The 15,661-nt window shown below is 39.2% G+C and overlaps 1 protein-coding gene across 1 annotated transcript in view; it reads right to left on the bottom strand.

The window, feature by feature from the left end:
* Window positions 1–15,661, bottom strand: part of DENND5A (DENN domain containing 5A) — a 100,461-nt gene that overhangs the window by 41,797 nt on the left and 43,003 nt on the right. Inside the window, exons 4-5 of the mRNA XM_034995424.1 lie at window positions 14,869–15,526; window positions 4,914–5,101 (exon numbers count right to left, since the gene is read on the bottom strand). Coding sequence (XP_034851315.1) covers window positions 4,914–5,101; window positions 14,869–15,526 — 846 coding nt within the window. The remainder of the gene's footprint in view (window positions 1–4,913; window positions 5,102–14,868; window positions 15,527–15,661) is intronic.

Below are 15,661 nucleotides of genomic sequence, written 5' to 3'. Positions count from 1 at the left end.
TTTTTGTGCAATACTTGTTCATGTCTTTAGCCCATTTTTCTACTGGGCTGCTTATCATCTTACTGGTTTGTACAAGTTCTTTACAATCTCCTGATGCTAATTCTTTGTAGGTTATATGTGTCACATATCTTTTAGTTTTTATCATTTTCCATTTAAGATGTCTTTCTCTTAATTTAAAAAATCAAATTTATACTCTGGTTTCTCTTCAGACCACATAAACTTTTTGCCTTTTACTAAAAAATCAAATTTATCAATCTTTTATTTTAGGGATAGTACTTTCTGTATCTTGTTTATAAAGTCCCTACTCAGAGGTCAGAAATGTACTTATTATCTTTAGAAGATTTAAACTTTTGCTCTTGATGTTTATAACTTCTTAATCCATCTCAAGTTGATTTTGTTATAGTGGAAGGTAAGGATCCTTTTACTTTTTTCCCTTTTAGACAAATAATTTTTCCAGCTCCATTATTAAACAGTCCCTCCTTTGGGATAGTACCTCTATTGTATATCAAAGTGCTGATCCACTGATCCTTCTATTTTTACCTGTACCAATAAATAAGTCTTGTAATCTAAAAGAAGAGGTGGGAGGATGACATAAGTCTAGCTAAATATAACTACTCCACAAACTCTCAATCTATTAAAACTGCATGTTTTAACATGTCCATGCATGCATTCATTCAATAAACACTTGCTGGGTGCATAAACTAGTCCATCTACCAATCCACAATAAAAAAAGAGAACTTTCCCATATCTAAGATAAAAAGATTAGAAGAAAAATAGTTTTAAAATTCACTACTTTCTGAATCCAAAGGGGCACATGTACCCCAATGCTTATAGCAGCAATGTCCACAATAGCCAAACTATGGAAAAAGCCCAAATGTCCATCGACAGATGACTGGATAAAGAAGATGTGGTATATATACACAATTGAATACTACTCAGCCATCAAAAAAAAAAAAAGAAATCTTGCCATTTGCAACGACGTGGATGGAACTAGAGCGGAAGGGAGAAGAGAGGAAAAAAAAAAACAAGACGACAAAATCAGAGAGGGAGATCAACCATAAGAGACTCTTAATCATAGGAAACAAAGTGAGGGTTGCTGGAGGGGAGGATGCTGGGGGGATGGGGTAACTGGGTGCTGGACATTAAGGAGGGCACACGATGTAATGAGCACTGGGTATTATATAAGACTGATGAATCATTTAACCTCCTGCCTTGTTGGGCGAGGCCATGGGAAGACTTAGCTGCTCTGGGGTAGTAACCACATGGATCCCCAAAATCCCACAAAGTCTTCCAAATCTTTTCCTGCAAGAGGTCACAATGCTCCTTCCCAGCCCTGAGTTCCTAATACCAAATCACAGCCAGCTTCACCCCTAGTCTATCTCCATGCTATTCACTGAAGGGGAGCTCAACACATATGTTACTGGGAAAAGCTACTGAAGGAGTATTTTGAGAAAGGAAAAAAAACAGTAGGAAAGAAAGAAGGACCCAAGATAGAAAGAAGTAACACCCTCTTCTTTACTCTAATATCCTCTGCCTGTTTCCCCTGACATAGCTGTGGACAAACTGCCTCCTTCCTGGACTGAAACCCAAAAGAGACGCACAGGACAAAGAATGCCTCACAAAGGCAGCTCAGCACTTTCCCTTGCTCAGGGACAGCTGAGCTCATGTGTTTGTATAAAAAGGAACAAAGGGCTTTTTCATAGATTTCTGATGCCCCAAGATGGGGTGGCAACTGATGAATTTGGGATCTAAGAAATGTACAATCTTCACCCCTCTAGAGAAAGTCCTTTTTTTTTTTTTTTTTAAGATTTTATTTATTTATTTGACACAGAGAGAGCACAAGCAGGGGGAGCAACAGAGGGAGAGGGAGAAGCAGACTCCCCGCTAAGCAGGGAGCCCTATGCGGGACTCGATCCCAGGATCCTGGGATCATGACCTGAGCCGAAGGCAGACGCTTAATGACTGAGCCACCCAGGTGCCCCCTAGAGAAAGTCCCTTTTATAAATCAAGCTTGCCCCACCACCCTAATGATGCACCCTTGCAGAGGCCCAGGAGATTTTCCCCAGTTCTGCCTCAAACCTCTTTCTAGCTGCATAAAGATATCACAGGATGTCCATCAAAATGTTAAAAGTAGTTTATCTCTGGGTGGTAAAATCTGAAGTCATTTTTACTTTATTTTTATGCTTTTGTGCACTTTTAGAATTTTTTACTAGAAACATGTATCACTTATGGGGCGCCTGGTTGGCCTGACTGGTACAGCATGTGACTCTTCATCTCGGGATTGTAAGTTTGAGTCCCACGTTGGGTGTAGAGATTACTTAAAAATAAAATCTTAAAATATATATATATAATTTGTGACACATCCCAAAGTTGTCTTTCAGAGATATTATTAGTCTTTACTCATTATGCACACCTTTCAGGGCCCTTTACTCCTTGAGAAAGTTCTCCCCAGTCTATAGTTCCCCGGAGGGACTACACAGGCTCAGGTATTCTACAGGTTATCTGCTAAAAATCAAGGTAAATATCCAGCTATGAAACAACCTGCATAAATATGTGACCTTCAAAGGGACAGTCTGGATGAAGTGGGACTCTGAAACCCGAGAATTGCTTATTAAGTATGCACAGGTATTCCTCAGTTCCACTGTCACCTCTCCTTCCCAGACCACAGGGAGACGCAAAGGATGTAGCAATGATGGAGACTACCGCAAAAGCAGAGACCCCAATACCCAGAACAGAGTGAACTTTTGGGTTTCTCAAACAACCCTTGGTTTCTCAAACAGTCCCACTGAGTCCCCCATTAAGAAAACTGCTGGTCTCCTAGCAGCCTCTTCATACACCCACCAACATGAGGCACCCAAAGAACGATGCTGAGGGATCCTACAGGGAACAGAACTTGCCCCAAATATACAGCAAGCTGATGCTAAATATGAAAATAAAACTGAGAAAACTGGCTTCTTGCCTAGTGACCTACATATTACACTGGTATGTAGCATGCCTCTGTAGCTCTCTACCTCAACCATTTTTTGCTGTTATTCTTATTCTGACTTTACGAAATGATAGATTTATTCTGAAGGTGTGTCAATTTAAATATGCATGTTTCCATTCTCCAAACTTTGATATGTACTCTTCATATACATTTATCAGTAAAACAAATATATATAAAAACCCAATACCCCAACTCAATAATTTTCTCCATCATTTAGATCTTTTCCTCCTTAATTAATCTTGTCCCACTCCAAACAACACAAAGCTCTATAAAATCAAAGCAGCAAAGGAGGTGGAAAGGGAAGAAGCTACAAGGAGGACATTTTGCTTCTAAAACCAAAGGAGAAAGGAAAAGTAGAAATGCATCTGACTATAATGTAAATATTACAGGTGTGATCTATCAGGGTTTCATCAAGGACGCTGCCCAGACATGCCCAACAACATGAGTGAGGCTCAGATCCAATTCCATGGGACCGTGCTCCTTTGGAGGTTTCCTTACTAATATTACTTAGTTATGCAAAAACCTCCCTCCATAAACATTTGGAGGAGGGAGGAAACAGAGCCATGTAACACCAGTGTATGTATACTCCAAAATCTTGTTCCCAGGCCTTTCTAATGACTAAGAAATTCAGAATATGAAAACCTTTCTTCCAAATGGTTTCATACCAGCCACAAAATGACATAAAAAGGTAGACCAGTTCTTTGGGTAATTCTAGAAAAATAAAACAATCTTATTTTAATCATGCTTTAAATCTGCTTTAGAATAAAGAGGAAATAAACAAATACATATTTTTAATTAATTCTTTTGGTATCTGAAACAATAGGAGAAAGAAGCAGGCCATCCTCACAGCAAGAGAGGAAAAGCATTCTCTCAAGGTCTTATCTTGAACAAGGGAAGTTTTCAAAGCTGGCTCAGCATCACAAGAATCACTATGATCATGGGCGCCTGGGTGGCTCAGTCGTTAAGCGTCTGCCTTCGGCTCAGGTCATGATCCTAGGGTCCTGGGATTGAGCCCCACATCGGGCTCCCTGCTCAGCAGGAAGCCTGCTTCTCCCTCTCCCACTCCTCCTGCTTGTGTTCCTGCTCTCACTATCTCTGCCTCTGTCAGATAAATAAATAAAATCTTTAAAAACATAAAAATAGATAAAATAAATTCAGTAGTCCCTGTGGGTAAGCCTGAGGTTTAATACCTACATATCACACTTAAAAAAAAAAAAAAAAGAATCATTATGATCAGGTCAACTTTTACAGATAAACTTGGCCTATAAGAGAAACCTACTGATTTATTGGTCTGAGTAATGAAATAATTATGGAATTATGTTATGTGGGATTTCCTTAAAATAATAGGGGGTAGGAGGTATAAAAGTAAAATACAATTTAACATGTATGATAACTGTTGAAGCTGGGTGCTAAGAACACAGGAATTCATTATGCTACTCTTTTATGTATATTTTTTACAGAATGAAAAGATTTTCTTTTCTTTTTTTTTTTTTTTAAGTAGGCTCCATGCCCAGCACAGAGCCCAACACAAGGCTTGAACTCAGGACCCTGAGATCAAGACCTGAGCTGAGATCAACAGTCAGAGACCTAACCAACAGAGCCACCCAAGTGTCCCTAAAAAAGATTTCCTAATAAATGTCTTGAGAAGTACATAAAATATTTGAAAACCTGCGTATGGAAAAGGCAATTCATGATAGTATAAACACACAGATTACAATGAATGTAATGTCACGATAATAAAGATGACAAATGACATAAACTAAGCTAAATGTTCATTGTTTTTACATTTTTTCATGGAAAGTTATTTGTGTTCCTCAAAATAAAATAAGCTTTGTGACACCACCCTGGGCTCATCCCAAAGCCATTCTCTCTCCAATACTAGAATGGGGTCAGGGGCACCAGCACCCAAGCTCCACATTCCTCTCACCTCCTGAGGCAGCTCCAGCTTTGACCGGTCATCCAGGCCATTGGAATGCAAGCCCATCAGGTATGGGACAGGAGCATCTAAGAAATGTAGGAGAGAAGCCGGGAGAATAGGAACATAGACATGCTGCCACTGGAAAGGAAACATGAGAGCTGTAATTGTCTCCGCCACAGTCATCAGTCTCTGGTAATCTAGGTTAAAAAACAAAACACAACACATACAAACCAGTCAAAAACAAAGTACTCGCTTGCCAAATAGTAAGTTAAAACTTTCAGTACAATTTCACATTTAGAAAGGATCAGGATAAACTTCAGCAAGGGTATGCTCAGAGTGTGATTCCTTTGTGGGTATCAGAAAGACAACCCTGAGACCTCAGTGGACCACAAGCTGAAATACACCCACACATATAGGTTCCTGCTAATAATAAAATTTAATATGGAAATATAGTAGAAACCCTAAATGGCACCTTGCTCCAAATACTAAACCAGAATGTTAAGTAGAAAAGGGTTGGGGAACTGCAACAATAACAGAAGGAACAGTGGCCTGGGTCTTCATTCAGCATGGAAGCTCTTTTACCACCCAGATCTGTTTGCATTCTATAAGGAACTAACATGAGCTCTGCCTTCAAGATCAAGACCAAAGAACCACAAAGCATGCAGAAGCTGGTTTTCCACACTAGCCAAATCTGCCCTCCACCTGGAACTTTTCCTGAATGGCAACAGCACAAATGTGTTATTTTAATACTTCAGTAAAAAGCTTCCCGAGAATTTGAAAGACTCAGAAGATTGACTTTCATGCCTCAAAATTCTTATTTTAGGTCAGAGATCTTAGTTTGGAAGGGAAGGTTTTGTGTTCAATAGCTTTCCTTTAGAACACAATTTCTAGACCCATTTTATAAAAGAAAAAAAAGTAATAAATACATTGGCAAAGCCAATAAAATGGACTGGTTAAAATTTTAAAAATTAGTATTCACAAATGGTATAACGGTTTCAGACATTTAAAGACAAAACAGGCACATAAATTTTAAAATCATGTGAGTAATATCCTCTGGAACGGCTGATTTCAAATGAGTTTTCATAAGGGTTAAAGTGTTTTCACATACTAAAAATCCACCCCATCATTTAAACAAATAATAGCTTGGTTCATAAAGGAGTTATAAGTAACAAAAAGCTTTCCCCAAAATGAGGAAGGCTGAGTAAAAAATGAGCAACAGCTGATATGTATCAACTAGGTAGAAGTTTAACAAAGTAGCCCATATTTGCTCACTAATCACGCTTTGAAAATTGCTTATCACCTTACTCCTGGCTAAGCAAAGAAGAGCACAACCTGGAAATAGTTTTTTAACTAATAAGGCAAATATATGGAAATTAATGATTAAAACTTCATCATCCAAACTTAATTTTGAGAGCACTACAGGAAAATGGTTCATATGCTTCTTTGGGGAAACTAAGGCACATGACAGATAAGTGATATAACCAATTAGTGCCTAAAAGTGAACTCAGAGACTGGTCATCAATTAAAAAAAAAACAAGAACTGGTCTAGCAGAAGGACAAAAGAATATAAGCTTCTCATATTCACTAAAGATCAAGGCAAACTAATAAGAGCTGAAGAAGAGAGTCTATCTCATTTTTCATTGTGCCCATACAAAGCATTGTCATTCCTATATTAAAAACTACTTAGTGAAGATTCCCACCCATCATTCAAGCAACAACAAAAACATTTCCCCAATTACAAAAAAAAAAAAAGCAATCTTTGAAGAGTTAAATTGGGTTACTTATATGTATAATTTCAGAAAAAGTATTTAATCCCACATGCAAGTCAACAACTAACAAAATTTATGCCACTGCAAGCCTCTTCTGTGGTATCTCCATTCCATGGGATGCCCGTACAACTTGGCTTTTTAATCTTTCTGCTGAAATTCTTCTGCTCGATGACATTCCATCATTATTAAGAAGAATTCTAATGAGGGGAGCCTGGGTGGCTCAGTCAGTTAAGCGGCTGGCTCTTGGTTTCAGCTCAGGTCATGATCTCAGGTTGTGAGATCGAGCCCCTTGAGGAGCCCTGCATCAAGTTCCACTTAGCAAGGAATCTGCTTGAGATTCTCTCACTCTCCCTACCCCCCACTCACACGTGTGCTCTCTCTCTAAAATAAAAATAAAACCTTAAAAAAAAATTCTAAGGGCTCTTGAGACCTCAATTCTTCTATTTTTCTACATATGTCTGTAAATAATCTACTCAAGAGCAATAATCTTGAGAATCTCAGACATCTTAAGAATTTATTTTAAAATTCAAAATTAAGATGAATCAAAGAATGCAAAAATGTGGGAGAAAGCCTTCAAGTGATATTTAAAGCTGAAGGTCTATGTCCCAACACTGGCTCTTAAACACATTTTGAATAAATATTACACTGAAATATCCCATCCCCATCTTCAGTGTGTATACATACCTACACACACACACCACTGCTGGATTTAAGGGGGGAGCGGGGGGCGGGGCAGGCAGGAGTAGGCCTTTTCAATCATGAGAAAACCAAAAGACTTCCTCCTTTCTTTGCCCAAAGTCAATAAAGCAGGTGCTTTGTATGGCTGGCATTCCTGGCATGTCTGCTCAGGAACAGTAACATCTCACAGAAGGCCAACACAGTTTGAGTGAAGGAGTCCCAAAAATGCCTTTCTCATGAGACTTCCTGGCACTGGACTACTACTTACAGTACCTAGCTACAGTGTCTGCGAACTTCTATTCTATAACCATAAAACAGGGCATCCTAGAGTCTGAAAGAAAAGGCTTTCTCTGCTCCATCAAAGCAGGTTTTCCAATTGCACAGAAATCTAGTTCTGGTTTTTCCCTACCTTTCAAGATAATATCTAATCTAGTATCTAAAACTCAGCCCACTTATTTCTTAAGAGTGGAAAACTTTATTTGCGTCAGATTGAGATCTCTGAAGAGTTCCTTGTGATGCATTTGCAATTACGGGATTCTTAGAAACAAAACACTTCTGGAGGTCAGAGATCATCTCCTCTCTCAAGGCTAAGCCACTTTTCATTTATGTGGTTTAGTTTTACAGACACTAGAAATTTGGAATTGTACAGCCTTTCTAGTCTGAATTGTTGGTTTCTTTTTCTCTACATTTTTTTTATTTTAAAAAAAGCAACATCCCACCTTGAAGGATGGCCTAACAAACAATTCCTCAGGGATCCAGTAATCTGGGGTACCCACACTAGGATGCTGACCTCCAAGAGCTGTAACCAACAGCACAAAACCCATTTCTGTACACCAGTACAAATGATAAAATCAGTACCTCCTCTGCCATTGCCTGTGTCTGTGCTCATCATTCCAAGAAGGTGAAACCAATAAACAGGAAGCAGCCGAAGGTCACGTGCACCCAAAGCGTTCCAATCAAAATCAATTGGAGACACTAAGGCTCTAGGCAATTATGTTCTCTTAAAGTTCCCATAATGTTTAATGAGCAATTACTTTTAACAAAAGGAGATAATGCAAAACATAGTGGGTTGTGAGGGAGGGAGGAATCAGCACGTTTTCATGGCTTGTCTCTGTGCAGAGAAAGACAATAGCTTTGGGACCACTCTACAGAAAATCCACCCCTAAACAAACTACAGGGCCAGTTCTACACATTGGAAACTGAATCATGAACTGTCCTTGCATACTCACACTTCTGTGAAAACTTTATGAATAAGGATGTTTCTCATGTACTCTTTGTTCTTAGGAAACAAAACCTAATCTCTATGTCCCTATATCTCCAAGATACATCATTAAATGAAAGAAAGTGCAAAACAATAATTAGCATGCTCCCATTTGTGTTGTTTCTAAAAAGTATGTATGTTGTATATGCACGATTATGTATGGAAGGAAACAGGAAACAATGGTAATCTCCCTGAAGGAGAACCAGGGGCCAGAAGTGGAAGTCTTACACTTCACTATATACCTTTTTGTAATGTGTTAAAATTCCTACCATATGATTGAAAGGCTTTTTCCTACATTTTAATATACCATATTTAATATAGCCACTTTGGAAAACAGTGTGGAGATTCCTCAAAAAATTAAAAATAGAGCTACCCTATGACCAAGCAATTGCACTACTGGGTATCTACCCCAAAGACACAGATATAGTGAAAAGAAGGGCCATATGCACCCCAATGTTCATAGCAGCAATGTCCACAACAGCCGAACTGTGGAAAGAGCCGAGATGCCCTTCAACAGGTGAATGGATAAAGAAGATGTGGCCCATATATACAATAGAATATTACTCAGCCATCAGAAAGGATGAATACCCAACTTTTGCATCAACATGGATGGGACTGGAGGAGATTATGCTAAGTGAAATAAGTCAAGCAGACAAAGTCAATTATCATATGGTTTCACTTATTTGTGAAACATAAGGAATAGCATGGAGAACATTAGAAGGAAGGGAAAAATGAAGGGGGGGAATCAGAGGGGGAGAGGAACCATGAGAGACTATGGACTCTTAGAAACAAATTGAGGGTTTGGGGGGGGGGGATGGGTTAGCCCAGTGATGAGTATTAAGGAGGATACGTATTACATGGAGCACTGGGTGTTATATGCAAACAATGAATCATGGAACACTACATCAAAAACTAATGATGTACTACTGTATGGTGACTAACATAACAAAATAAATAAATAATAAAAATAAAATTAAAATTAAAAAATAATATACCATATTTAAAACATATACATATAGTATATTAAATTTTAACATTAATTTTAATGTATCATACATCTATCATAAGGTACTTGTTTACTTTAAAGAATATTACAATTAATACATATGTACTCAATACTTCACATAAAAATAGTTCATTGTTCAAAAATATTTGAGAGGGGGCACTAAAAAATTAAGAGATTACTTCTGAGGAGTTGGATTCTAGGTGAAAAAGGTAAACTCAACTTTCTCTGCCCTGTCTGTCCACGCATTATTGTTTTTTAAAAAACTTATTTTTGGTGCCCTGGGTAGCTCAGTCAGTTAAGTATTCAACTCATGATTTCGGCTCAGGTCATGATATCGGCTCAGGTCATGATACCAGGTCCTGGGATTGAGCCCCAAGTCAGGGAATCTGCTTGAAGATTTCTCTCCCTCTCTCTCTGCAACTCCCCCCAGGCAAAAAATTAAATAAATCTTTAAAAAAAAAAAAGGATGAAGTAGGGATGCCTGGGTGGCTCAGTCGGTTAAGCCTCCAACTCCTGATTTTGCCTCAGGTCACGATCTCAGGTTCGTGAGACTGAGCCCATGTCAGGCTCCCTGCTGGGTGTGGAGGCTGCTTAGGATTCTCTCTCTCCCTTCTTCACCATCTGCCCCTGCCCCCCAAGCACGCATACACTCTCTCTCTCAAAAAACTAAAGTAAAATATAAATAAATAAATAAATAAACTGAGTACTGCCAAGTGGCTAAAAAATAGTGTGACTGAATTAAGCATATCATGAGGCAATTAAGTAAAAAAAAAAAAAAAACAAAACCAAACACTGCAAAAATCTATAGGCAGTCTCCATTCTGGTTCTTTCGCAAGGTTAGTGAAGTTCTCACTCCCCTTTTTAAAAAAAAATGTGGGGTGCCTGGGTGGCTCACTCACTAAGCATCTGCCTTCGGCTCAGGTCATGATCCCAGAGTCCTGGGATCAAGCCCGCATCGGGCTCTCTGCTCTGCGGGAAGCCTGCTTCTCCCTCTCCCACTCCCCCTGCTTGTATTCCCTCTCTCGCTGTGTCTCTCTGTCAAATAAATAAAATCTTTAAAAAAAAATTTTTTAAATAAAAAATAAATAAAATTTTTAAAATGCATCAGGGTGCCTGGGTGGCTCAGTTGGTTAAGTGACTGCCTTTGGCTCAGGTCATGATCCTGGAGTCCCAGGATCGAGTCCCACATCAGGCTCCCACTTGGCGGGGAGTCTGCTTCTCCCTCTGACCCTCCCCTCCTCACGCTCTCTCAAATTAAAAAAAAAAAAAAAATCTTTAAAAAAATAAATAAAAATTTAAAAATTTTTAAAAATGCATCTGGAAAACCTAGTGAATGCATTATGGGTTACCATTTAAGAAAATTTCCATGCAAGAAAAACAATGCAGACAACTGATTAGTGGACCCATAATCAAAGGAAATACCTAGACCTTTCATCAAAAGACTAGTGACTATACAGTCATGTTTTAAGCTAAAATACAATGTTTAATGGATATATATATATATATACACACCCCTTTTATGATTATCAGACTTGAATGACTTTCAATTATCCAATCTACTACCCTATTAACTCATATCAGGTAAAGAACTTCTCTACATACAATTTTACAGCACCTGGTAAAAAAAATATGCTATTAAAAAAGCTCTATCTATAGGGGCGCCTGGGTGGCTCAGTTGGTTAAGCGACTGCCTTAGGCTCAGGTCATAATCTCAGGGTCCTAAGATCGAGCCCCGCATCAGGCTCCCTGCTCAGCAGGAAGACTGCTTCTCCCTCTCCCCTCCCCCTGCTTGTGTTCCCTCTCTCGCTATCTCTCTCTGTGTGTCAATAAATAAAATCCTTTAAAAATTTTTTAAAAATTTAAAAAACCCTGTATCTATATAGACCAAAGAACAAACATTATCCAGGAGTAGGTAAAATGATCTGTACAAGTTAAAAAAAAATTCTTAAAATTGTCAGTTCAGGGCGCTTGGGTGGCTCAGTTGGTTAAGCGACTGCCTTCGGCTCAGGTCATGATCCTGGAGTCCTGGGATCGAGTCCCACATCGGGCTCCCTGCTCGGGAGGGAGTCTGCTTCTCCCTCTGACCCTCCTCCCTCTCATGCTGTCTCTCATTCTCGCTCTCAAATAAATAAAATCTTTCAAAAAAAAAACACAAAACTGTCAGTTCAGGGGCTCCTGGGTGGCTCAGTCATTAAGCGTCTGCCATCGGCTTAGGTCGTGATCCCAGGGTCCTGGGATTGAGCCCTGCATCAGGCTCCCTGCTCAGCGGGAAGCCTGCTTCTCCCTCTCCCACTCCCCCTGCTTGTGTTCCCTCTCTGTCAAGTAAATAAATAAAATCTTTAAAAAAAAACAAAACTGTCAGTTCAGTCATCCAATGGGTTATACTTTGTCTTACAATTTCACCTGCATTCTTTTTCCCTAAGTTACACTTCTTTTCTATTCAGTAGGCAAGACATACAGTGGGCAACACTAACTGTGAGTGGTGATGACATGTTTTTGGAAGGCCAGAAAGATTTTCACCCACCTAAGGTCTTTGAATCATAAATAAAAACTATTTCAAGAAAACCAACCTCAACTGTTTAAACTACACTATTAACAAAGAGCATAACGTACATCCAATAAAAGGCCACTCCATTTTACTGTCAGCCACGCTCAACAATATCCAGGAATTTTTTTGGAAAAATCTTTTTCCTGACCATGCTATAAACATGGCTTTAGGTCCTGAGTACCACTTGATTCTATACACAAATCTTCTCAATCACCTTCAAACCTCTTAAAATTTGTATTGTTGATTGTATTATTGATAGAATAACTCATATTCCAAGAAATTTAAGAAGGAATTCTGATGGAAAAATGTCACCTATCATATTTCTGGTTTTAATCCTCCTTTTCCCACGTCTACAACATCCCCACTGCATTATAGGTACCTAACCTACTGAACAAAATAAAAAACTATGAGTCCATATAATAACAAACAAGGAAAAATAAACATTATTCCTTATAGTACAATGACAATTAATAAATATAGATGGAAGGACACTTGGGTCATGCAGTCAGTTAAGCATCTGACTCTTGTTTCAGCTCAGTTCATGATCTCAGGGTCATTAGATCAAGCCCCGTAACAGGCTCCACACTTGGCATGGAGTCTGCTTGAGATTCTCTCTCCCTCTCCCTCTCCCTCTGTCCCTCCTGCTTATGCACTCTCTCTCGGATAAATAAATGAACTTTAAAAAAATAAATAAAAATAAAATATAGATGGAGCTAAAAAATCACCATTTTGTGACCATCATGGTAATAACTAATTCAGACTAGAATCATCAATGGGTGTTAAATCTATTGGGCAAAACTTCAAAGAAGAACAGTATATTTACAGTTTCAAAGTTAACTCCCCACAAATTACTTACTAATTACAAAGGGAAGAAGGATAAATTTCCATTTAAGAAACTTGGCAGACATAATCTTAACCAAGTGATCAAATTAACATTACCAAAGATGGGCAAACTGACATCAAGTGCCTCCTGTCATGATAAAAATACACATTATGTGCCTCCTGATACCATGCACTGAGAGAATCACAACATCACGTCTGTGTTTTATAATGAAAAATGTATCAACTGAATCTAATCATGAGGAAACATCAGACAAACCCAAACTGGGGGACAATCTACAAAATGCCTTGCCTGCACTCTTCAAAAATGTCCATGTCAGGAAACACATGAAGAAGTAAAAAGTAAAAGCAAGGCATGTTACTAGACAAGATCCCGGATCAGGAATAAAAAAAAATTGTAATAGTAGACATTTTTGGGACAATGGTGCAACCTGAATAAATATTATTAACAATGCTACATTTCCTAAATTTGGTAATCATACTATGGTTCTGTAAGAAAACGTCCTTGCTCTTATGAAATAAAAGCTGACGCATTTAGGAGTCAAGGGAAATAGCGTCTGCAATGATTCTCAATGGTTCAGTTTTATGTTCACACATTCAGAGAGAGAGAGAGAAAATGAAGACAAATGTGGCCAAATGTTAATAACTGGTGAACTGTGGGAGAGCACACAAAAGTTCTTTGAACATTTCTTGCAACTCTTCCATAAGCTGGAAATACTTCAAAATAAAAGTCAAAAAACTTAAAATCTACAATGACTATGCATCTCAGAGTAACAAAGTCCTTACAATGGTCTACAGTTGTAAAATCTAAGCTCCTGTTAAGTCTAACAACATCTGCTTCTATATTCCTGCTTTCTCACTCGGTACCATCCACCCAGTTTTCTCAACTGTTCTTGAACATAACAAGCACATTCTTGTCTCAAAACCCTTTTATGTGCTATGCCCTTTGCATAGAATACCTTCCCTACAGATATTAACAAGGGTCACTTAGAGAGGACTTAAATTAATCATTATTAAAAATTGGAGGGGCACCTGGGTGGCTCAGTTAGTTAAATGTCTGCCTTTGGCTCAAAAATCTTTAAAAAAATTGGAACTTCCCTTCCCCAAATACCATCCTCTTCCCTGTTTTATTTTTCTCCACAGACCTTATTACCCCTCACACACTATAAACTTTATTTATTTCATCATCCCCTCCTTCCCCACTAAAATATCAGTTCCATTATAGGAAGGATTTTTACCTGTTTTGTCCACCACTGTATCTCTAATCCCTGAAACAATGCCGGGCACATGGCAGGGTCTCAATAAATAGGTACTGAATGAATAAATTTTATGTTATTTTTCTGGTTCATTTAATAAACATCTGTTTCCTTCTGATCTACTTTACTATTTTGTCCAAACCTGCTGCTCACATTCAGTTCACCTCTAATTTATAAAAAACAATTCAGTTATAACAAACAACAGAAAGAAGCAATACATTCTCATTTTCTCAAAGGATCATCATTTGTGAATCCTCAGTTATTACTGTCAGGCTGCAGAAGGGGCAAAAGTAACTGCGGAATGATGGAAAGTCAGCTTTCTAGAACCATCATTTCCTACCCCTCTTTTCAGCATCAATTAGAAGGGATGTCAGGAAGGAACCCCCCCCAAGCTGAAGTGCCCAGCAAAAGGCCATGATGATAGCCAATTAGAAACTGTGGCCCTCTTGTGCTCCATCAGTTTGCCATCTACCACCTACCTGCAAAAGGTCTGAGTTTTGCTCAAATTGTAACAGCCCCTGACCTTTACAGTCAGTTCCACTGCATTCAATATGGAAAGAAGGGAGGCCCTATGCAGGGAGAAAGCTCTAGTAAGCACTGACTTACGCTGTGAGTAGAGCAGGATTTGAAACTCCAGAAGGGCACAAGTAAAAAGTTGAAACACATTTTCCACCCCAAGCAGTTCAAAGACCTCTTTGACAGGAAAGTCAAATAAGGGAAGCTCATTGGTACTTGGTCTCTGGCAGATTATTGGCCCATAGACCCCAGAAAACTTCAAGGACCGGCCAGGAGGCGGGAGTGGCACCTCATAGAGTACATTGTATATGTAGCTCTCAAGGGGCAGTGGAGGGGGCTGAGGTGAAGTGACTGCCTGGTGAAGTTGTTCCAGCACACTCCGACATGCTTTCATGAAGGACATGGGTGTGATGAGGCAGATGCACTTAGAGACGTAGAGCGTGTCCCGGCTAATGTCATAGGAGTTGAAGCGCTGAAGCTTGGTCCCAGGAGTGCCTTCACCATCCTCCATGCCACTGTAGTCTCGGCCATCAACAGAGGGAGAATGTAGGACATCATACTCAGCATTATGCATATGGTAGAGGGTCTGCATTGCACTGCAGATCTGCTTGCTAGTCACCTCCTCATAAAATGTGAGGGCAAACCCAAATGTCCGAGAGCCATCCTCCCTTGTGATAATAAAGGCATGGAACTGGGGCTCCCTGGGATCAGCCTGGGTCTTGAATGCTAGCCCTTTGGGCATGCATAGCTGCAAAAGACAACAAGGAAACAAGTGGTGAGAACACTCACTGCTGGTCCTCTTTTCAGAATACCATCACTATTTATTTACTCAGAGTACCTACTATGCTACGTGTTTGGGATATCAAGATCAACACAGCAAAAC

Source organism: Mirounga leonina, unplaced genomic scaffold (genome assembly GCF_011800145.1).
Source record: "Mirounga leonina isolate KUSES-001 unplaced genomic scaffold, KU_Mleo_1.0 Mir_92, whole genome shotgun sequence".
NCBI classification, from domain to species: Eukaryota; Metazoa; Chordata; class Mammalia; order Carnivora; family Phocidae; genus Mirounga; species Mirounga leonina.
Note: the sequence above shows the minus strand (reverse complement) of the source record. Positions and strands in the feature narration are given on the sequence as shown.